The 25,324-nt window shown below is 43.6% G+C and overlaps 1 protein-coding gene across 1 annotated transcript in view; it reads right to left on the bottom strand.

Annotated features, from left to right (window-relative positions):
* The window catches only part of VPS37B (VPS37B subunit of ESCRT-I), a 53,788-nt gene extending 32,258 nt beyond the window's left edge, over positions 1-21,530 (bottom strand). Inside the window, exon 1 of the mRNA XM_068244223.1 lies at positions 21,275-21,530. Coding sequence (XP_068100324.1) covers positions 21,275-21,379 — 105 coding nt within the window. The 5' untranslated portion in view covers positions 21,380-21,530. The remainder of the gene's footprint in view (positions 1-21,274) is intronic.
* Positions 21,531-25,324: the final 3,794 nt, after the last annotated feature.

A 25,324-nucleotide genomic window follows, 5' to 3' on the forward strand; every position in this document is an offset into this window, starting at 1 on the left:
AGCACTGCACTGGCCGCATGTGATTTGGCGCAAATGGGAATCGGGCCTTAGGCTTGGTTCACACATAAATCTGTACATTTTCATTCCAGTTCTGTCAGTTTTGCCTCATGGGGACTGTACACCTTATATGTATAAACACATCCATAGAAAAGTCATACAAAACTGACAGGACTGGAACAGAACTCTACACCTTTTGTTTGTGAACCAAACCATAGAAAATTCATACAAAACTGATGCAAATTGTCAAAATCTGACAGGACTGGAACAAAACTGCACACCTTTTATGTGTGAGCCCAGCCTGGGTTTCCACCTGTAGCAGGATCATGTGTTGCCAGTAGGAGCAGACAGTGTAGTGTCCACTCTGATGATGCTCCAGCTGTAGCCAGGGGCAGAGGTCTTACTCCCAAAGGTTATATAGGGGAACGCATCTGCCTGCCTGGGATTATCGCTGACTGCACAGAAGTGTGGCCCGCTCCCCACAACAGATCCCGCAGATCCCCTGCACACAAGTGTGAACGGCTCCAATTTATTAAATAGACTTTCATTGACAAGTACATTGTTAGTTTAGGGATGAGCAGACAAAAAAAAAATCCATTCTAAGCTTAAGTCTTATGCTGGAAATAAACGGTGCGTTTTTACGGCTCAATTCTGCCGCCCGATCGATTCCCCACTCGATTTTGCGCCAGATTATCTTATCTTCCATTCGTTTTTATCTTTTTCCATTGTTCCCTATGCGAAATCGAGCGCAGAATCGATTGGGTGGGAGATCGGACATGTCAGAAATTATCAATCGAGCCATCTAAATGGCTCAAAAACGTACCGTGTATTTCCAGCATAACACAGCCTAAAAGTTACAATAACAGGAGGGAGCCAAGACAACACAAACAGCACTGTAAGTAAGCAGCCATTGAAAAAGAACACAACATTTCACTGACATGCTGGTTCAGCTATGTTTTAAAGCTTCATAAACATCATCAGTCATAAATACAGATAGGATCTAGGCAATGCATTCAGTGGAAGACTAGATTTCCTTGTGTGAAGTCTGGTACAGTACAGGTATGATGTTTTCCATAATTGCACAACATGACGCCCAGCAGCTGACACTGCATGTGATGCAATTTCTCCACCTATTCCAGCATTGGTGGAGGTAGCCTGATCTCTGGACTCTTATTTTTTTATCAGTGAGTTAATGGAACATAAAACAACCAGCTGATATGATACAAAAGCACGGAAAGAACAACGTAAACAAATGTGAGCTGATAAATCACGCACTGACGACCCACAAAAACAGCGCTTCTCCTTCCTGTGTCAGTTCTGAGATGAGCTAGAATTTACTTTTGCATATGTGACATTTTTAAGAATAAGAAAAAAAAAAAGGGCGTAGATTTACGGGTGTTATTCCTGTTAAATTTCCGTTTCATTGATGCTTCATGCAGTTTTCCTATACAGATGTATCCCTGGCTTTAAATAAGCTGCATCTTGAGAGTTATTCCTGTTAGGCAGTAGTCCTTTGACTTCTGTTTAGTGCTGACTGTAGAATATGCCGTCCCACCAACTATTATAAGCATAGTGGTTTAGATTATGAGCTTACCAAAGCAAGTCTGGGTTTCTAACGACCACAATGGCCCCTGGAACAAACCACATGAATTTTGTGGGCTTAGGCAGGAGCTGTGGATCCAACATTTTCCTTTACATTAGTAACTTTTCTCAGAAATTAAAACAAAAATACAAATAGTTGTGCAAATTCTTCACACATATGCATAGCTACATACTCAATTAACATTTTATGGGGGGGGGGGGAGACAGAGTGAGATAAAGACAGAGGGGAAAACTACAACTGTACAAAAAGTCCATGAAAAGCACCATCTGCAGTGCTGAGCAGGGAAAGCAGCACTGCTACTGAACAGTAGTGAAATAAGTGAAGTACTGTACTGAGTGGTGTGACAGCAATCTATATCCGTGAATAAGGCTGCCTGACATCATTGTGGCAAATGCCACAAAGTACCTAAATTAGAAATGGCCGTTTGCTTTAAAGTTACTATGCTGCGATGATATATGAAATCACATAGTAAAAGGTTAAATTAAAAAAAAAAAAAAAAAATTGACCGGAGGTAGTCTTTAATAAGGATTTGGATTTTTCCTGTTACCACCATAGTGATAAATCATTTAGTATTCACCAAGTGATTTACCTCATGCAATCCTTAATCCTCCAAATTATTAAATAAAACTTAAATACCTCAAAGGTAGGAAGCCTCTGGATAGTCCCAGAGGCTTTCCCAATTCTCCATGAGGCCACTGGAGTAGCTAAGGAGCTTTGGGCCCCAGTGCAATTTTTACATTGGACCTCCCAAGCATTCCATACATAAGGGCCCAGACACACTATAAGCGTTTTTCTGAGCACTCTTTACCCATCAGCGCTTTGAGAGCTTTTTAAAAATGCTCCCGTTGACTTACATTGAAATCATGGTGAAGTCGTGATTGCGTTAAAATCGTGCGATTTTATCACTATTACCCGTGTCTGAGCGCTAACAATTCATATGGAATAATAAAACTTGCCAAGGACTTTCACGGTATAAGAAGTGTAGACAGTGGAGGGGAACAATTTGTTACGATTACCACTATTCATTGTGATCATTACCAGCAAAGCACCATTCAAAAGCTAAAAAACTGCAGTTGAGGGAGGCCCCTAGTGGGCCTGTTTGGTCCAAGGGCCCTGGTGTGGTCACAAGTTCACAACCTCTGCATCCCCTATTGACATGCCACTGCTCGAGGCCACCATTCCAACATTGGGCCCTTCTCAACATATTTAACAAGAGCTTGTCAAATATGCTCGTGACCACACTCCGGAGTGTATGAGCACATTCATACTGAGCATGTGCGAGTATGGTCCACACGTGCCCAGTAGAACAAAGTCAATCGTGCACAGCTTTTTCCTCCTTACATGAGCAGCTAAGTTCTACTGGGCATATGCGGACCTTACTGACGCATGCCCAGGACGGAGAAGCAGCACGATTTTACCTGATAGCAAATGGTGGTCCTACTGCATAGTAATCATGTGCATCGCGTGCACTAGGAATCATGATTGTATTGCAGAGCCCTTTTAAAATTTTAATCTTATTGGAAAACAGCCCTTCAGGTACCCATCAATGATACAATCTTGATTATACAATCTTTCCAAAATTCAGTAATAGGAGGGAAAGTTACATTTTTTTTAATCCTTTAGGTATCCCATCATGTTTCATAGATATGGTAGGATTGTGAATCATAGACTGGATTCTCAGCAGAGGCGGTTGTTATCATCTGTCTCAGGCCAAGTTTCATCTAGCATCTGAACAAGGCTTGAAGGCTCAAACACGTGTCCAACAAAGTGCACGACCAACCAGATGACATGACCAACTGCACGACAACATGTTGACACAACCTGTAATACCACACAGCCAAACCAAGTAAACGACCAACTCATTTACATACCGCGCATGCAAGCAGAACAATGGGCTGCATGATATAGCCACATTTGAGACAAGTACTTCAAACGACTTGTACACACAAGGCCAACTGCACGATATCAGCCCAACAGTTGTGGGTGTTGAGCAGTCGGTTGAATCGGGCAAACTGCCCGTTATCAGTCGCTTGTCATTTGCCACACCCAACTGTTGTCCAACAGACCAAGTTTGGACGATATTTGGGTGGAATAGTTGCACACATGTACAAAAGCGCTCATACAAATTAAATAAATAGTCTGTTTAATATTCAGCCTGCTTCAGAGAGGTGACATCTGAGAGTGATGAGGTGACAATGTCAGTGCAGAACTGAGAACTCTAATGAATTTGCACAAGGAGATTAAATATTTAAATATTTTCTGTATAGCACACACAGATCTATAGTACCAATACATTTAAAAATTAAATTCTTGCATCTTAGCAACCAGAGGTGTAGAGAATTGATTTTATATGGCAACATCGCCGTAACAGATTTTTTAAGGGGCTTTTCCTAACACTTAAACACCAGGTTCTTTAAATATTTTAATGCATTTGTATTTGGTGTGTTATAATGGCCCATTAATGTCTTCACAGGCTACACTGTAGAAAGTGATACTGGAGTTCTGCTTGAAAACCACAGTAGGACTTACATAAAAAGCAGGAAACAGGAGGTGCTCACAGCAATCACATCCTTAATTTCAATTTCTGTTCTACTGTGAAAAGATCAGAGGTGGAAACAGACTGCCATGGAATAAAGTCTATACATAACTTTCCTCTTTTCTTCCCTGCCATTACAGTGACTACATGCAAAAAAGGTAAAGAATGAGGAAGCAACTTGTTATTCAAGGTCATTAAAAACATACACAAACCCAGAACAAGCCTGTTTGAGTAATGCAAGAAGGATTAGAGCTGGTGCTCATTAGAGAGGGGCTGCCTGTGTCTGTTCTGGGAGCTGGCTCAGACCAAACCATCATGTGACCACTATGATTCAGAGATGGAAAATCAGCTCCAGCAATAGAAACCGGCTACCTTAGCCAGTCTGTCGTCATAGCGGAATGAAGGATCACTTACACCTGACACTTAATAACATTGAAACAAAGTGATCATGCAAACACCTCAGGCTCCAAGACGGACACTTTATCAACACAAAAGGGAATACACAAGTGTTAGGAGGTGTGCAGCAGGAAACCTGCTCAAGTAAGCCCATCTTTACGTTAAAGAGGAACTCCAGGATTGAGCTGGTCAATGAGATGCTAACAGCTCTGACCTGCATGCAGCTGGAACTCCTAACAGAAGAAGGAGAAGCATATGACTGGCCCAGTGTCAAGCTCCATACAACATGCATCCAAGTGGGAATGGAATTATTAGAATGTCATTGACCAGATCTGCTCCAGGATCAAAAGTAAAAGCACAGGTGCATAGTCTGGTGACAGATTTACAAATGCAATGTCCCTTAAAACAACAACAAAACAAAAATGTAAAATATATGGGTGTGATCACAAATAAAATGTACATTTCCCCTAGAGTAAAATGCACTATAATTTTTTTCTTTTCCAATTATACTGTCACTTACAGTAGTTAGTAAAAATCTGAGGTTTTTGACTACTCCATCGTCTCATGAGGGATTCTCAGGCTGGATTCACAGTGGTGCGTTGTATAAAGCACGCATAATGCGAGTGAGCTGCAATGGAGACTGGACATGGACTTTAATATAAAGCCTGCATGCAGCGAGTTAAAATAATGTGATCAGTTACAACACAGAGATGTGAACAGCCCCATAGAATCGTATGGGCAGTGAGTTGAATAATTCTGCAATGCAACCGAGTGCTGTGAACTAGGCCTTAGGCTCCTTTCACACTAGTGCGTTTTCATTGTGCCGCGTTAACCTTTTTTTTTTCCGCAGGGTAACGCTAAAGCAATGAAATTGTATGGGACATTTCATACCTGATGAGGTGCGATGTGATGTGCTAAAAGTATTGCATCTGGCGCAAAAGCATGTGTGGTAGCAAGTTTTGTCAATACACTTGCTTGCAATGCGCATTTCCACCACAGGAAGTGAGCACTGGAGAGCCTCATTTCACATTTGAATCGCTGCCAGGAATAAAATGAAGGCTCATTACCACAGGTAATTACAAAGCATTTTTTAGCATTGCGATTATCTGATCACACCACAAAACGCTAGTTACTAGTGTGAAACTTGCCTCAGGGTTTTCTTTATTTTCAAAAGCACTTAATGAATGGTAGTTTCTTGGGCCAACTGCAAAGTCTAGAAGCCTTGCCACAATGGAACAAATATGCTGATAAACACTGATAGATAACTTAATCAAGATATCATTCCAGGTGAGTCATTTTGAAAGCATTAAATCCAGGAATCCAATCTAATAGCTGCTTTCCAATTTCTATCATGATAGAAGAAGGGTCATCAAGTGAGAGGAATACTGAGGCTGCCATCTTCATTCTCAAAAGGTACTTATACATTACTCTATTTGCAGCCTAGGTCTCTGGCAGATTCCATCATTACGATCGAATCCGCCAGTAATCTATGCTGCAACATGGGCACTCGCTGGCAATCAATCAAACCATCAATTCAGCATGCTGAAAAGATCTCACTTGAAAGGGGGCGGTTGATTTCTGGAAGATTGAAGGACCCCCTGGCCGGTCTCCTCCATCTGTAATGTGTTCCCCATGGTGTGGTTCATGGCGAGTGTTGGCAGCATAGCTGAAGCTCACCTGTCCCAATGGCATGCTCCTCCTGTATCCTCTTGCCATTGCCACCGAGTACCTGTACCGTGAAACCCGACATATAGAATACACAGGAGGAGCACAGCAGCAGACAGGTGAGCTATACTGCCAACACTCGCCATGGGCCCGTGGGAAGGAGGACAGTGTGTTTTGAGGGAACACATTAAATTGGGGAGGACCTGGGGGGACAGGCAAGCAGTGGTAGCTATACATCAGAGAGAGATCTGTTGGATGGTCTAATCTAGTGGCCATCTCCCAGTGTATAGGCACATCACGACAGGACTTACACTTCACAAAAATCGCATGCCATTTGTATTTAACTGGAAGTCAATGGGAGCATTCCCACTTCAAACGGAATTTCGCACAAGGGGAAAAAAATTTACAGCATTACCTACAGCATAGTTTCACATCTGTTTTCTCCACGGCTGTAGAGTCGGTACAAAAAGTCATCCGACTCAGACTCCCCAGGTTATGAAACCACCGATTCCAGGTGCCCAAAATTGCTTCAACTCCACAGCCCTGGTTTTCTCACTGAGAACCACTAGCTACTGCAGAAAAACAAAATTGTCTTAACACGGGCAGATGCACTGTGTCCAAAAGTCTGTTTTTTGCATAGACAAGTGTAAACGATGCCAGTTGCCCGACTTCTGTGCTGACTTAAACGATAGCTGAGCTGAAATGAAAGTTAAACTTTGCTTTCCTGGGACTTCTACCAGCCTCTAGAAAATCTGTGTTGTCTCTCACTGCAGTTCTGCTGCCCTCCATTGTGCTGCTAGTCTGTTCGTAAGAATGCCAACATAACTGGGTCGTGGGTTTCTACGCATACACAGGTGAGCCTTCTTTTGGCCAGAAGTGGTCTGCACCCATGGCTACAGGAGCATGAGAGGCCTGCTGATTTCCCCACTCATGGGCAGAAGCCCGCTACCTAGCGGTGGTTGGGAATATTAGGAACAGGCTAGCAGCACACTGGAGGACAGCTGAACTGCAGTGAGACCAGACTGCTAGGGGTGGGAAGAAGCCCCAGGTAAGCAAAGATTAATTTTTACAATTCAGCTCTGTTATGCTTTAAAAGCAAATCTGAAATTATTTAACACTTCAGGGTTAGAAGCTTACCTAAGGACTGATTTACACAGTTGTAATGTAGCATCTGAAGACATTTCCTATGCTTCCATATGGATCAGTTTACATCTGTGTGAAAGCTTTTTAAAAAAAAAAGTACATAGAAGAGCGGATGAAAACACACAACAACTGAATCAGAAGTGCGCAAAATAAAGACAGAACATGGCAACAGCAATATTTTGCTAATATCTTTTCACAAAAAGACAGATCATAAGTGAATCTGTTCATAGACAGGAGATGACAATATGACCTAATAAAGCAATTATATCTTATCTGTGGAAGCAGTAAATGATCAGGAGCCAACTTTTCAGGGAAGGGAGTGGCTTTTTAAAAGGCGACTATACACTTGTATATTGCCACCCAATATGGCAAAAAGATAAATCGCTCTCAGATCTGAATCATATCAGAGAGGAATATATTCATACCACACACACCACATTGATTTTCAATAGATTTCAGCTTAACAAAATGGAAATAACCTCAATGCAGTGCAATGCTATCGGGTGTCAATCTACTACCGCTCCTGCCCTGCCCCAACTGAGCAAGTTTTTTTGTCCGATTTTGGCTGGTTGGACATGTAGGGGGAAATATTTCTGGCAGATTTGATAAGTTATTGAATCTGCTAGGAATTTAATTGGGGGAAAAAATGGTAGCGTATGGCTACTTTTACTGTTCTTTGAGGGCTGGTGCACACCAGAGAGGTTCATGAGCATTTTTAAAAATGCTAGCGGTTTGAAAACTGCTTGGGTAATGTATTTTAATGGGCTGGTGCACCCAGAGAGGTTCGTTTTTTCCACAAAAGCAAACTTGGTGGCTGGAGCATTTTTTTTAGATTACTGAGGCGTTTCTGCCTCAATGTTAAGTATAGGAACGTGGGAAAACCACTCTGAAAAACACTAGATCAGAGCGGTTTTCGAGGCGTTTGTTACAGAAGCTGTTCAGTAACAGCTTTACTGTAACAATAATTGTAATCTGCTACACAAAAACGCTCCAAAAACGCTAGGCATGTTTAGAAAACTCTCTCTAAACATGCCTAGAATCACTCTGAAAATCTGATTCAAAAACCTCTAACGTTTTGCGGATCTGCTAGAGGTTTTTGGTGTGCACTAGCATTACCAGACAGGAGTGACATCTGCATGACTGAAAATAATCTGTTTACGGACCCCTTCATGCCCTTTTCACACATGGGGCTTGATTCACTAAACCGTGATAACTCATATCACGGCCGTTTGCATTGGATTCTATAGCACAGCAACAATCTATTTAGATTGCCAATCAGCTAGTACCTTCTCCTGAACCACCCACCCACTTATTAAAAAGCAGTTGCAGTGGCCATATTGGATTTATTCTCTGCTGGCTGCTGACTGTTAGTGAGTGCAGGATCAGACTTGCTGCAGATATGTAGTGAAAGCAATAGCTAGGCCTGTGATCTTGTTCCTCACTTGCTATGAAAGCACCCCAAACAGCCCTTTTGAGGGCTAGTACATCGGTCGCCTGTGTTTTTTGTGTGTGTGTGTGCGTGCGTGCGTGCGTGCGCGTGTGTGTGTGAGACACTCCACAGCCCACTGACACCCAGAGAGCTGAGTGCACACTACTGCTGCTGTTGTTGCCTCATTAGGTTGCAGGCACAGAACTACTCCAAAGCATTATTTCACAGTATTCTGATAATACTATTGCATTTCTCTGTGTGTGACAATCCACAGCCCACTGACACCCAGAGCTGTGCACACTACTAATAATGTTGCTACATTAAAGGGATACTGTAGGGGGGGGGGTGTCGGGGGAAAATGAGCTGAACTTACCTGGGGCTTTTAATGGTCCCCCGCAGACATCCTGTGCCCGCGCAGCCGCTCACCGATGCTCCGGCCCCACCTCCGGTTCACTTCTGGAATTTCTGACTTTAACGTCAGAAAACCATTGCGCCTGCGTTGCAGTGTCCTCGATCCCGCTGATGTCTTTAAGAGCGCACAGCGCAGGCCCAGTATGGTCTGTGTCTGCGCAGTACACTCCTGGTGACATCAGCGGGAGCGAGGACACGGAAACGCAGGCGCAGTGGTTTTCTGACTTTAAAGTCAGAAATTCCAGAAGTGAACCGGAGGCGGGGCCGGAGCATTGGGGAGTGGCTGCGCCAACACAGGATGTCTGCGGGGGACCATTAGAAGCCCCGGGTAAGTTCAGCTCATTTTCCCCTGACCCCCCTACAGTATCCCTTTAAGTTGCACACACAGAACCACTCCAGTGCATTGCGCACATCACTGTTCGAGGGGCAGAGCTATGCATATTACCCTGTCTGCACACTCTAAGGGTAATGGTGTGATTGAAAACTATACAAAAAGGGAATTTTAGAATAGGACATGGCTTCCTAGCAGGTACCAGCACTGGTAAAGAATCTAAACAAATAAACACACCCGCATATGCTACTCAAAATGCAAATTTATTGATTGAAAATCATGAAACCATATCAAGAATAACTGAATGAGCTAATAAGCGCAACCATAAGTACATACATTGACCAATATCACGGTATATTGGAGCTTATATAGATATATAGAGTAAAATTATATTGGTTGATGAACCAATACAAAATAGATATATACCTTATATACAGTTGTGGTAACATTTTCTCAGAATAGGCAGGATTGCAGAGGATATTCGGAAGAAACACTAAAAAATGATTTATTTTTTTAAAATCATTTATTTTATAACAAAATAGTGCAAAAAAAGAAGAAGAATCATAAAAATCAGGTATCAGAAGAACAGATTGATATAGTAAAATACAGGGAAAAATTAAGTAGTGGATAAAGTGTGAGCAGTATATGGAACTAGTGTGTCTGTCTTGAAATTGCAAGTCTAAGAAGAGGATAGAAAGTTCTTGGTTATCCAAAGCTAAAGTTAAGTTGGGCCAGATTCAATTGGCCAGTATATGGATCCAGAAGGTATGGCTCAGCAGTGAAGGGACAGTCTGTGTGTCCAGACTTTTTGACACCCTCCCCTCCCTCCTGGGGTGGAGATTGTAATGAGAGATAGACAGGTTCTGCCAGCCTACAGTTCCATCCCTCTCTTTAGAGTTTCCAAAATAAAGATATAATTCCCTGACAGTACATCCGCCAGTGAGCAGGACAACAAATTCTGACTACCGATCTCTCAAATTTATACATATTAAACATTTAGTAGTAGTTATGTTGTCTAATGGAGAATCCCACACCTCTGTGGCCAAAGGTGCTATAATGAAAATTGTCACCTTGGACATTCATGTTGTGTCCAGCGATAATCTCACTCATTTTCATTAGCAAGGCATACATGAAAATATGAAATGATAGAAAACTTTATTTCTTGGGTGGATTATTAAAGGACATGTGATTCCATCTCCCTCTTTACAGGACTTGGGAGATTTCCCTTTTTAATCTCAACTCCTTTTCCTCTGCCAGGAGAAAGTGATTTACGAGCACTGCGCTGGCTCCTACGTTTTTATCAGCTTCACTGTGATGTACATCTAAGACTAAGCTAGGTCCTTTTTATGAGTTTTTAGCTTTCCCCTGTGAGGATAGTTTTAAAACTCTGCTTGAAAGTTTAACACTTTCCTGACTAACCTTCTACAGACACTTTCTTCCTAAAAAAACCTCCAAAACTTAAAGGGAACCTAAACTGAGAGGGATATGGCTGTTTTCTTTTAAACAATACCAGTTGCCTGGCAGTCCTGCTGACCTATTCGGCTGCAGTGTGGTTAAATCACACCCCTGAAACAAGCATGCAGCTAATCCAGTCTGACTTCAGTCAGAGCACCTGATCTGCATGCTGGTTCAAGGGCTGTGGTTAAACGTATTAGAGACACAGGATCAGCAGGAGAGCCAGGCAACTGGTATTTTAAAAGGAAAAATCCATATCCTTCTCAGTTTAGGTTCCCTTTAAGGGGAACTCTGGAGCAAGCCCTTGCACATGTACTTTCGTGCGCATGGAGAATGTTACAATTATATTGTCCGTTGAAATGGCTGCAGTGTGAAAGGACACTGGCCAGGCCCCACCGCAAATGCTGAGTGGAAGACACAAAATTTAGGAGCTAGCTAGAAGCTCTGCCAGCTGAATGCTGGGGATTCATAAACTCATTAAACTTTTGATGGCTTACACAGTCACTGTGGTCATTACAATGTTTGGACAGCCAGCCTTCAGCCTTTGCAAGCAACTAGGATGGATATTTTCAGCCAAAGGTTACATTTATTATTTAAATAGATTAGACATGTAATTGCAATTATTGGATGGCTTGGGCGATCCTTTGCTGAAAATTGTACGGTTAGTGGCAGGGCTGTGGAGTCGAAGTGTTGGAGCAATTTTGGGTACCTGGAGTCGGTCGTTTCAATAAACTGAGGAGTTGGATGATTTTTGTACCAAATCCACAGCCTTTGTAAAAATTAGACTAAGGAGTCGGAGTAAATTTGGGACTGGAGTCGGTGGTTTCATAAACTGAGGAGTCGGGTGATTTTTGTACCGACTCCACAGCCCTGGTTAGTGGGCACCTTTACATGAATTGGTTATTAAAAAGAGTGTCACAGGAATTGATGCTATGTTTTTATCACTTTAATAAAGATTTTTTTTGCATACAGTGTATCCATTTTTGTAACTATAAATTGATCTGATGAGTATGGTGATCACCTATGGAAAGATCAGATGATGGTCTCCATGTTTTTACTTGTACAGTACATGTACCTTTAATATATTTAATGCAAGATAGTGAGGCAATGTGGCACACAAAAATGTTGTGTATTGCTAATTTCTGAAATCTGTACCATCATATGTATAGTAAAAAGGGAGGATGAACTAGAACTTTAAATTGTAACCGCAGTGAGACAAGAAGCACTGTCCATACTATGCTTACTATAATGGAATTACCTCTGTAATTTTATATAATTATGTTGCTCTGCTTAAATGGAACTCACTGCAGCTGCTAGAACAGTCTATAAATCAACAACAAAGATCTCAGTGAAGATAAACAGTTAACAGACTCTGGCAATGCCTTCTATACACTACTGTTGTGGACCACCCACACACAAAGAGTATATAGTACAGAAGCAGAAATTACCATTCCAGGAGTTTAGTGTCATATGACCATTAGGTGATGTCTTTCGCTGCAATCCTGTCAGTGTAGCTGTGCTGCTTGAAGTATGAAAATAAAATGATTCAAGATATGCACCGAGATTTAAGGTAGTCATACACTGGTCGATTTGCCATCAGATCGACCAACAGACAGATCCCTCTCTGATCAAATCTGATCAGATAGGGATCGTATGGCTGCCTTTACTGCAAACAGATTGTGAATCGATTTCAGCCTGAAATCGATTCACAATCTGCTGAGCTGCCGCCTATCCCCCCGCCCCCCCCCCCCCCCCCGGCATACATTACCTGAGGCTGGCTCCTGGGCGTGCTGTCCCTGTCATGTGGCACCTCCGGCTCCGGCATCCTCATATAACTTACGCTATCACACCAGTGACAGTGGAGGTTCAAATAGAGCGCCCTCTATTTGTACTTCCGCTGTTGCTGGCGTGACAGCGGAAGTTATACGAGGATGCCGGATAGCCGGAGGTGCCAGCAGTGACGGACGGGATGCCCGGGAGCCAGCCTCAGGTAATGTATACCTGCGGCGAAATGCCCCGAATCGTACGCCGCAAGCGACGCACTCCCTACCCGCGGGCGATCGACGGTAATTTCCCGCACGGCACGATCGACGGACCGATTGATATCAGGAGGAAATCAATCGATCGGGTGCGTTTAGCGCGAACTATTTGACAGCAGATTCGATCCCAGTGATCGAATCTGCTGTCGATCGGCGGGAAATCGGGCCAGTGTATGGCCAGCTTTAAGGTTTACCTTCGTGTACCCGGCAGTATTGGTGCCCCCCCATTAAGGGAACACCATTACTTTTGTACGGAGTGCTGACCTTTTGGACCCCAACCGTACAGGATTCTCCATCTTCTCAAGCTGACCCACAGCTTCAGCAGGCATTTCTATTTCCTGGCAGGGGTCACACACATGCTGCGATGGATGCCGGGAGATAAGAGTACAGTTTGGAGTACAATTCCCGACATGCGCACGCGTGACCCCCGTAGGAATTACTAATGCCTGCTGAAGCTGTGGTCAGCTTGAGAAGGTGGAGAGGCCGGGGGCAAATGGATCAGCACCCTGTTGCTAAGTAAAAGTGCTTTCAACCCTACCTTAAAAAGGATACATCCAGGCTGATGAAAAAAACAAAATCCACTTACCTGGGGCTTCCTCCAGCGCCTGGCAGCTGTCCTGTGCCCTTGTCGCAGCTCCGGTGGCTCCAGTTATCCTGCGCTGTAGAAGCCAACCTCGCCAGGTTGGCTTCTTGTGCGTTCCACTGCGCGGGTCACGTGGTCCGGCCGACGTCATCAACATTGTACTGCGCAGGTGCATTAGTTCTGCGCCTGCGCAGTACAATGATGACGTCGGCCGGACCACGTGACCCGCACAGTGGAATGCAGAAGAAGCCGACCTGGCGAGGTCAGCTTCTGCAGCGCAGGATGACGGGAGCCACCAGAGCTGTGGCGAGGGCACAGGACAGCTGCCAGGGGCTGTAGGAAGCCACAGGTAAGTGGATTGTTTTTTTAATTTTGCCTGGACCTTCCCTTTAAAGAGAACCCGAGGTGGGATTTTATTATGCTAGTGGGGCACAGAGGCTGGTTGTGCACAGTAACACCAGCCTCTGTTGCCCCATGGTGTGCCTCAAAGACCCCCTGCGCGCCGCTATACCCCCGCAGTGCTGGCGACACGCAGCGTGTCACCAGCACAATGTTTATCTAAGCGCTGTCTGTCAGCGCCACTCCCCCGCCTCCTCCGTATCGGCGCTACCCGCCGCGTCACTTCCCTCCAATCAGCGGGAGGGAAGGGACACAGGCGAGTAGCGCCGATAAGGAGGAGGCGGGGGAGCGGCACTGACAGACAGCACTTAGGTAAACCTTGTCGCCAGCACTGCGGGGGTATTGCGGCGCGCAGGGGGGTCTTTGAGGCACACCATGGGGCAACAGAGGCTGGTGATAGTGTGCACAACCAGCCTCTGTGCCCCACTAGCATATTAAAATCCCACCTCGGGTTCTCTTTAAGGGGAGGTTTATTTTTAAATCACTGCTCAAGTCGCTTTAAAGAAAATGCAGTGTTTTAAAAACTAAGTTGAATACTTACCTAAAGCCCAAACTACACGATAAGATTCTTTATGCGATTCGATTAAGATTCTATTTACGATCCAATTAAATCAGACATGTCCGATCAGGATTCGATTCAATTTGATTTGCCATTGAAAAACAACGGCAAATCGAATTGAATCCCGATCAGACATGTCGGACTTAACCTCCTGAGCGTTACGATGCTCAGGAGGTTTTGCATTGTCCGTGCCCCCCCCCCCCCCCCGCGCTTATTTATTAATTTAAATGTGTCATTTTGATTTTGATGCTAGCTACCACTAGGTTAGCTAGTATTGTTTGCCGACACCTCCCAAAGCCCCCCGCTCCCCCCTATTGCCTTTGGATACATTACCACGCCGGGATCCCGCGATAGGCGCAGCCCCCCCGCTCAGCTCCAGTCTTCACTATGGGGAGGATCGTACATGACGTCATGCGCAGTCCCGATCCTCCCCATAGTGAGGACCGGAGCTGAGCTGGAGGCTGCTCGATCGCTGGATCCCGGCATGGTAATGTATCCAACGGGCGATCGGGGGTGGATTGAGGGCAATCGGGGGGTGCCGGCACACAATACTAGCTACCCTAGTGCTAGCTAGTATCTAAATTACATACTAAAAGAAATAAATGAATTCCAGCGGGTCCCGATGCGCAGTAATGGGGCTTAAGAAGAGTTCTCCTCCAGACCACTGTTAGGGACCCTGTGAAAGTTTACAGACGTGATCCTCTTCATACACAAACTGCACTGTACTGCCGCACCTGCACAATAGTAAGGAATCAGGGGCTTTGGTTTACAGCACAGGCGCGGCCGTACTCGTGCACCCCACATGGCGGGGAGAGCCACCACAAGAACATATGACAAGTCCTCGGATATATTGTAAGGGTCTGTGCACAGTAATGGTTGGGGTGAAGAGGACACGGGAATCCTCTGGAATATCCAGAGGCATTCCTCTATCTAGGTAAGAATCTTTTTTGTTTGTTTGTTTCTTTAAAGCCATATTGAGTTAGGAATACTATCGATACCCAAGTGTTCTAAAATTACAGTGTGCAAATAATATCCAAGCAGCTGTGTAAACATTTTCGTACTTTTCATGTTAAATATCAGAGGCAAAAGCTGTAATTTATTGAGGGTAGGATTTAGCTATATTGGGACAAATCAATTGCAGAAGGGTGTCTGCTTCAATGCACAGCCAGAGTTGCATATCAGACTACAGAAAGCAAATATCAAACATATCAAACTCAAAGCAGAAACAGTATGAAAAGCTGTGACAATTAGTGACATTTCCTCTGCTCTCTTCACACACAGTCAGAAACACAGGAGCTGCAGCTATTGGGAGCTCTCTTCTCTGTCACACACAGAGCAACACATAGAGTTCACTGATCAAGTGTGAGGGGAATTTCCCCTCTCCTCATGGCTCAATCAGCCATCAGTTTTGGCGTCAGTAAAGTTTGAAAGTATTTTGATAACAGTAAACAAAGAAGTTGCTAAAATGTATACACCAGTACTTAGCAGCACTTCCAAAACAATTCCTGTGTCAATTGAAAAAAATATGTGAATCGATGGTATTCCTTTAAGGTGTGTATACACCGCCAATTTTTCCTTAATTTATGTCACCCACATGGATCGAACTTGATCCTGCAGGTGACATGGAGCGGCCACAATGCTGTACAGACATCACTATGAAACAACACATTCTGTGACTATGTAGAAGGAGAGGAATGACAACAGTGAAGGTAATGTCAAACGCCCGCACTATTTGGTCAGTCACAACATTTTGTGCTGTAATGCTGGGAATACACGGTTCGTTTATTAGGCAATTTGATGGTTTGATCGATAATTTCTGACATGTCCAATTTCCCTTTCGATTCATTCACCACCAGATTTCTGATAGATGAATGAAAAAAAGATTAAAAAAAAAAACGAGCAGAAGATAAGAGAATAGACTGCAGAATCGAGCCGCAAAAAACGATTGAGAGGAGAAACACACGGCAGAAACGAACTGTGTATTCCCAGCATAAGAGGGTACTGTGAGTGGAGAACTGTTCTCTATGAGGTTTCCTCCGGGGGTCCCTTAAAGTAACCTAGCGCTGAATTGCATTTGTCCCCTTAAAGGACAAATGAAGCGAGAGGTATCTGGAGGCTGACATTTATTTTCTTTAAAGCAATACCAGTTGCCTGGCTGTCCTGTTGATCCTCCTCTTCTAATACTTTTATACATAAACCCTGAATAAGCATGCAGCAGATTAGGTGTTTGACAGTTTTGTCAGATGTGACAAGATTCGCTGCATACTTGTTTCTGGTGCAATTCAGACACTAGATCAGCAGGGCTGCCAGGCAACTGAAATTGTTTTAAAAGGGAATAAATATGGCAGCCTCCATATACTTATTTATTAGTTTCAATAGACATCTACAAGAGAACCAAACTGCTTAGTACTGCCCAATACACATAATTCAGTTCATTATAACAAAAACACAGCATAGTTAATTATCCATTGCACTCCTTTTTGGTCCTTAAAGAGACACTGAAGCGAAAAAAAATATATGATATAATGAATTGGTTGTGTACTATGAATAATTACTAGAAGTTTAGCAGCAAAGAAAATATTCTCATATTTTTATTTTCAGGTATATAGTGTGTTTTCTAACATTGCATCATTCTCTAATATGTGCAGATTACACAACACTCAGCATTCAAAATGATTCTTTCAGAGCAGTCTGTGTACTAATGAACTCTCCTCTGGCAGAGGAAAAGTAAATAGTTGAATAACACTTGAGATAATAAAAGTCAGATAACAGCCCTCTCCACGACTTTGAAAGTTGCAGAGCCTAATTGCTTTTTTGCATAGAGATAACAACTGGAGTTTAACTCTTCCTGTACTGGAAACATTTAGACTGATGTATCTGATCTTAATGTTTTATTTCTTAGCTGTACTACACATACAAATCATAATATCAATTTTTTTTTTTCGCTTCAGTGTCTCTTTAAAGGGAACCTGAACTGAGTAAAATTATTTAAAATAAACACGACGTAGCTGCAAATGAATATTACATACTAACCTCACCGTCAGTTCCTCTCAGAAGCTCACCATTTTCTTCTTACAGTGATCCCTTCCAGTTCTGACAAGATTTTGACAGAACTGAAATATACCAGTTGCTGTCAGTTATATATCAGCTGCTGTCAGTTACAACTGAATGCACAAGGTAATGTCCACGTTTCCCTATGGCTCAAGCTGGCGATATTACAGTTTAACAGTGTGCTGACCAGGAAGCTGTTATAGGGGAATGGCCATTTTCAAAATGGAGGACAGAGAATTCCATTGATCACAGTGGACAAATGGGATGCAGGAGAGGAGAAAGAGGGTGATGAGTAGACTACATGGGAGGTAAGTATGATGTGTTTATGTTTATTTTGACTTTTAATTTTCAGTTCAGGTTCTCTTTTAAGAGAACCCGAGGTGGGATTTTATTATGCTAGTGGGGCACAGAGGCTGGTTGTGCACACTAACACCAGCCTCTGTTGCCCCATGGTGTGCCTCCAGGACCCCCCTGCGCGCCGCTATACCCCCCGCAGTGCTAGCGACACGCAGCGTGTCGCCAGCACAATGTTTACCTAAGCCTGTCTGTTAGCGCCGCTCCCCCGCCTCCTCCGTATCGGCGCTACCCGCCCGCGTCCCTTCCCTCCCGCTGATTGGAGGGAAGTGACGCGGGCGGGTAGCGCCGATACGGAGGAGGCGGGGGAGCGGCGCTAACAGACAGGCTTAGGTAAACATTGTGCTGGCGACACGCTGCATGCCGCCAGCACTGCGGGGGGTATAGCGGCGTGCAGGGGGGTCTTGGAGGCACACCATGGGGCAACAGAAGCTGGTGTTAGTGTGCACAACCAGCCTCTGTGCCCCACTAGCATAATAAAATCCCACCTCGGGTTCTCTTTAAAGAGAAACCGTGACCAAGAATTGAACTTCATCCCAATCAGTAGCTGATACCCCCTTTTACCTGGGAAATCTATTCCTTTTCACAAACGGATCATCAGAGGGCTGTGTATGGCTGATATTGTGGTGAACCATCTCCCACAAGAACCGTGGTACTCCTGGCAGTTTCCTGTCTGTGAACCTTGTTGCATTGTGGGAAATAGCTGTTTACAGCTGTTTCCAACTGCCAAAACAGCAATCAGCAGCTACATCACCTGCCAGCAGTAAAAATGTCCCCATGTAATAAATGTCAGATTTTACAATGGGCAAACACTGACTAAATCATTTATACATAATTACTGTAAAAATGAAGCACTTTTTTATTACATTATTTTCATTGGAGTTCCTCTTTAAACTCAACCTGATCTCTTGCACAGGACAGAAGGAAATTAGTGAAATGCACTCTCTATGTACTTAGAAAATTTAGCCTGTCTAATCCCACCTCATCTTTGTCTAATCACGAGTGTAATTTGATCTCTTAACCGTATCAGCTGGCTGCCTCGTAATGCTTGGAATGCACGGTTTGTTTTTTAGCTGATTAGATGGTTTGATAGATAATTACGAACGTGTCCGATCTCCCTTTCGATTCTTTTGCCGCTCGATTTCTGATAGAAGTGAATGGAATAAGATAAAAAAAAACGAGGGGAAGATAAGAGAATCGACTGCAGAATCAAGCAGCAAACACGATCGAGAGCAGAAACGCACGGCAGAAATGAACCGTGTATTCCCAGCATTAGAGCAGCTAATTAGTAAACTCAGGATGTTAACCAGGGCTGTGGAGTCAGAGCAATTTTGGGTACCCGGAGTCGAAGTCAGTGGTCTCAATAAATTGAAGAGTCGGATGATTTTTGTACAAACTCCACAGACCTGATAAGAAGCCTAATACACACCACACAATTTTCGCTCAAATAGATGGGTCGAATAGATAATTTTCGACAGGTCCGATCTGATTTCCGATTGTTTTTCTGATTGATTTGAATAGAAGTGACCAGAAAAATCAATCAGATCGGTCAGAAATGATCTATCGACCCATCTATCTGATGGAAAATTGCATAGTGTGTATTAGGCTTTAGACTAAGGAATGGAGTCCAAGAGTCGGAACACTTTTGGGTACCTGGAGTCTGAGTTTTCTTAAACTGAGGAGTCGAAAGTCGGATGATTTTTGTACCAACTCCACAGCCCTGATGTTAACCCTGTGTCTGCTCCCATGAAAGCAGGAAGTGGACACACTGCAGATTTATTACAGTATTTCCATCAGCTGTAACAATGACATGTTTTTCTTTAAAAGTTATTATGCTGTCGCTTATATTTAAGAGCAGATAGGAAGTTCTGAGTTCAGGCCTGCTGTAAACCCCCTTGCATACTTCTATGTACATGACTGATAAAACTGTACAAATGATACAAAAATAACTACAAAAAACGCATACATTTGAAATTGGCGCCGGGAGACTTGGGCGCAGGATACAGCCGGTATATGGCTGATCCTGCTTCTGCACAAGTCCCGGTCGTGTTAATTACTATTCACCCTCCAGGCCACCATGAATAGTCGGGAATGATATAATTCGGCTTCCAGCGATTGCTGGAGGCCGAATTATTGTGTATTTCTAATTAACTTTTTTTTACTCACTGAGCGCCGCCATAGATGTGATTCCTAATGTAGTCTATGGTAGTGCCGGTTGCGCCCAAATCTAGCAGCGCTGAAAAGCACTGCTCCGAAAACTACAAAAGCATAATGCATGAAATATGCCATTCAAACACAGTATTTCAAAGACTTATGCTAAACATACACGGTGCGTTTATTCCTTATCAATCGAGCCACTGATGGCTCTATTGATAATATCCGACAGGTCCGATGACCCGCCGGATATATTACCCGCTCGATCCCCGCGTGCGGATAATAGCGGGGAATCGATCGGCTGATAAGGAATGCCCACGGGGACGTGCGGGAATCGATCCACGTGGACGAGCGGTGACGCGCTGGCTCGATACCGGCGCATAAACGCACCGCGTATGTTTAGCATTAGACAGTGAAGATGTTCACATGCAGTAAGCAAATAGGTTAGAGACCAACTCAAACAAGATAAAGTAATGAAAACACACACAGCAGTGCAGAATTTGGAAACTTTTGTTGATCTGGTCAATAAAACTGAACAAATCTACAGTTACAGTATATGGATTCTGCATTATAAAACACAGGTTTTTATAATCGCTTTCCCGGTTGTATTTACCGAACAATAAAAAAATCCTGCTAAATACACACGATGCAATTTTCCATCCGATCGATGGTATCGGACATATATATTTCCGACATGTCTGATGTTTCTAACCAATAACGGGATCTATTTTGCGATAGTTATCAGAAAATCAATCCTGTTATCGATCGCAAACAGTTTGGAGATGTACACACGATACAACTTCCTGCCAGATTACAGCAATTGCCACAATCTGATAATTCGTCAGAATCTAATGCCAGTACAAGCTTCATCAGCATTCACAAACCAACTAGGGGTAGCTGGTGGAGCAATCAGCTACCAGCTCTACTCTCCTCAGCCTTTTATCTACTGGAATTATTGGCAAACTAAAGTGCTGGGATCTGCCAAAACAAAGCACGACGTATGGTTCGCTGAGCTGAAGGAGAAGCCATGAACAGAACGCAGAGAAGGTAGACACAGACTGGCATAATGTGAGAACTGCAGCAGCCTCCACCACCCATTCAGCAGATGACAGGGCATGTCCCAGCGGCCTGCCCCTCACCCACCCCCTGTGCTCCCCTCAGTCACCCACCTCGTCCATCTCCTGGGCCATCTGCCCCAGCTTGGCCTCATCCTCCAGCAGCTCGTTGAGCTGAGCGAGGGAGAGGTGGTTGAATTTGCTACTATCCACAGACATGGTCACTGCTCCGGAGCCGGTCCCCCAGCGAGCTGTCCGATGAGGTGGTGACGTCGGCCTGCTGCTGCTGCTCCTCCCCGGTCCCCTCACTCAGCCCTGGCCGCCTGCAATGGCGACGTCTCCAGCGACTCTCCTGGCTCCGCCCTCAACAGGAAGGGGCGTAAATTGTGGTCTTAGCTGTCAACCGAAGGAGGCGGCCAGGAGATTGGAGAACCCGGCGAGCCACATGCTTACCTTGTCATTATTAGCTGCCACCCAACCAGCATTCTGACCGCGTGATGTCACTGACTTACGTCACAACAGGAAGCGTTTAACTGCATGATAATAGAAAGAGTGTTCCCTTCCCTTCAGAACAAGTGCTCAGTGCATTTGTCGCTGTCACCGCTAGTTTTGTTTGTTTCTCTATAGCATAGTAGTGAAGCCATAGAGATGGTTAATGAGACGCTGATAATTCCAAAGCAGGCAATTTAGGCGCTTGTGTATTGTCAGATAAAATCCCCCCCCCCCCTCAGATAATGTTTCCTCTATATAATAATAATAACTTATACAGTTTATATTAGTCTGTCTTTTACAGTTAGAAGCCCATCACCTTTATTTTCAGGGACATTTATCAAGAGTGTCTGAGACCAAATATTGGTAGGTTTTTAGAAATCCACGCAGTTTCGGGTATCTTAAGAAATCACTAAATTGTGCAGTTTCCTTCTTAAACTGTTGTAAAATAGGAGGAGTTAGGAAGGACTCTCAGACAGTGCAGTGTATGACGTAACTACTGTTGCTAAGGTAACCAATACATCTGCTGTATTGATAGAGGCAGGCTCTGAGTGAGGAATTCAGCAGGGGGGAGAAGCACCTCACAAATCATATCTAGTCTGCACTATCTGTAGAACCGCTTAATCAACGATAGTTTAGGGATGGATTTGCACTTTTCTTAACTGTAGTGCAGTTATAGAAATTCACACTAAACTTCCGTTAATTAAAGCGGAATGAAACCCAGCTATTATCCTTTGCTCTAATAGATTATTTACAGCATATTATATACAACCAGCATTTTTTTTACTAGAACAGCATTCAAAGGGTTTCACACAGGACTTCAAAGTTCAGTGCAGAGAAATCTGGACACATCCGAAGTTGTAGATAATGTTATCTTGTGTTTAATTGTATCAAGTGAGGAATGTAAATAAACACTTCTCCTACACTGCCGGGTCCCCTGAACTAAGTCAGACTATTTAGAAAGCATTTCTGCTTGTTAGACCATGAATAAAGCAGTTATAAATAAAATGCAAAGTCAGCTTTCAGTGCAAAAAAAGTGTACTTTGGGAACGTATAATTTCTAAATAAATACTAATACTTATTTATGCACAAAAGCAAATATGATAACTGTATGGCATATAAAAAGTAGTTTTTATTGAATATTATGTCAGGGTGTTATACCGCTTTAAAGAGACTCTGAAGCCAGTTTAAAAATGTCTTTTTACCTTATATTTATCTGAGGCATGTTTGCCCCTGCTAAAACGACGCTATCCTGGGGCAGAACGAGGGGTCTTTACCCCCCAAATCCCCTAAGGTGCACTCGGGGAGCGCTTCCTGTAGAGGCAGAGCTTTCAGCAGCACCTCTGCCTCTACACACGTCTATCTCGTTCTGCCGCGGGATAATGGCGTTTTGACAGGGGCACACATACCTCAGATAAATAAAAGGGAAAAAGCCATTTTTTAAACTGGCTTCAGTGTTTATTTAAGTAGGATTTAACAAGTTTTTTTATTATCATGAAATGTCCCTCTGTTGGTTAGAACTTTTTAACCACCTTACGACCACCTAACGCCGATTGGCAGTCGCAAGGTGGCAGCCCCAGGCCGATTGGTGTTAAGTCCTGGAGCTGCAGTTTATCAGGGAACTCGTGCGCGCATGTGCGATTGTTCTCTGCTGAACAGTCTGCTAACTGCGATTGCGGCTAGCAGGCTGTTAGGAAAGAAATCCCCTTTGTTTACATCCGTACAGCGCTGCTATCTAGTGCACCGCTGTAAAAGGGACAATCAGCTGTCCCTCAGAGCGGCTAGAAATCTAAGCCTTCTCATAGGCTGATGCCTATGAGAGGTGGAGAAGAGGACAGATTGACATCCTATTCAATTCAGGACAGGGCAGGGGGGTGGGAAGGAGAGGAAGTGAGGAAAAAATCAGGCACTGAAAGCCTGATAAAAAGAAAACAAAGTATCACAGGAGCGATCAGACACCTCCAAAAGAATGTCCTGTTAAGGACAAGAAAAGGAGGTAAAGGTACATACACACGTCTGATTATTACTTTCAGCCATAGACCCTGAACAAGCATGCAGCAGATCAGGTGTTTCAGACATTGTTGTCAGAGCTGACAGATTAGCTGTATGCTTGTTTCTGGTGTTATTCAGACACTTCTGCAGCCAAGCAGAACAGCAGGGCTGCCAGGCAACTGGTATTGTTTAAAAGGAAATAAACATGGCAGCCTCCATACTCTTCTTACTTCATTTGCCCTTTAAGATTCATTTGTGTGCTTAGTTGTACGGCTGTGCAGCAACCTGACAAAGCTGCACAGCCTTGTGTTATGAAAAATGGCCTGGTCACTAGGGGAGTGTAAAACTGTGGTCCTGAAGTGGTTAAAGGATACCCAAAGTGACATGTGACATGATGAGATAGACATGTGTATGTACAGTGCCTAGCACACAAATAACTATTCCGTATTCCTTTTCTTCTTACTCTGCATGAAAGAGTTAAATATCAGGTATGTAAGTGACTGACTCAGTCCTGACTCAGACAGGAAGTGACTACAGTGTGACCCTTACTGATAAGAAATTCCAACTATAAAACATTTTCCTAGCAGAAAATGGCTTCTGAGAGCAAGAAAGAGATAAAAAGGGAAATTTCTTATCAGTGAGGTTCACACTGTAATCACTTCCTGTCTGAGTCAGGACTGAGTCTTACATACCTTGTCATATTGTTTCTGTGTGTATGGGATATTGTAGTGCATTTGCAGATATCATTCAATTACACTGAAATGGAAATGAAAATGCAGCTTACAGTACTTTTTAAAGGTCTCTTTTCCATGAGCTGCTGAAGGCGGTGGATTCACCAACTGTTAGTTTCTCCCGTACAGCAGTTTCTAGACTCTGCCCTCCATGGAGTTGCATCTGAGCCTGACGGTTCCCCCAGTCTAGAGTCTTCCCCAGTCTTCTTTGCAACCCGATCGCTCTGCTGTCATGTTGACAGCAGAGCTCTGTATGCCGGTAAGGAGCCGATTTCATTGGCTCCTGACCCAGTGATCACTTTGAGTTAATTAGAGCGATCATAGCTCGTTTTTTTGGGGGGGAAAAAAGTCTCTGGTCCTTAAAGGACACCCGAGGTGGAAATAAACTAATGAAATGAACAATTGTATCTATCTTCCTTCTCCTAAAATGACTTTTTAAGATATTCCACAGTTTTACAATTGACCCCCTTAAATACTCTTTCTTATAATTGGATTTACCTGTGTATGTAGGTCAGGGGTCAATGAGCTTACCAAAACCAATTTGAGTTCCAATAATTAGTTCTAAAGGTTTTGGAATCAATAAAATGACAATAGTGCCCAAATTTATGCGCCTGCCTAATTTTGTTTAAACAATTATTACGCACTTTCTGTAAATCCAATAAACCTCATTTCACTTCTCAAATATCAGTGTGTGTCTCCTATATGATATATTTTTTATCGTAACAACCAACTATTTATACAGGAAAATCATGAAGATTAACAACGTTGCCAGAACTTTCGCATCCCACTGTATGTGCTACTAGGTGTACTGACCCAGTCTGATACTGGAATAGTAGCATCAGGGAGCTGGAGGTAGGTGGAAAACACTGGAAATTTATGAGGAGGTTAGGCATTGGTGCAAAGACATTGAAGGGAGAGAAAGGGGGATCAGGCTTCAGGGAGGGATTCTCTG

This window comes from Hyperolius riggenbachi, chromosome 1 (assembly GCF_040937935.1).
Source record: "Hyperolius riggenbachi isolate aHypRig1 chromosome 1, aHypRig1.pri, whole genome shotgun sequence".
Lineage (NCBI taxonomy): Eukaryota > Metazoa > Chordata > Amphibia > Anura > Hyperoliidae > Hyperolius > Hyperolius riggenbachi.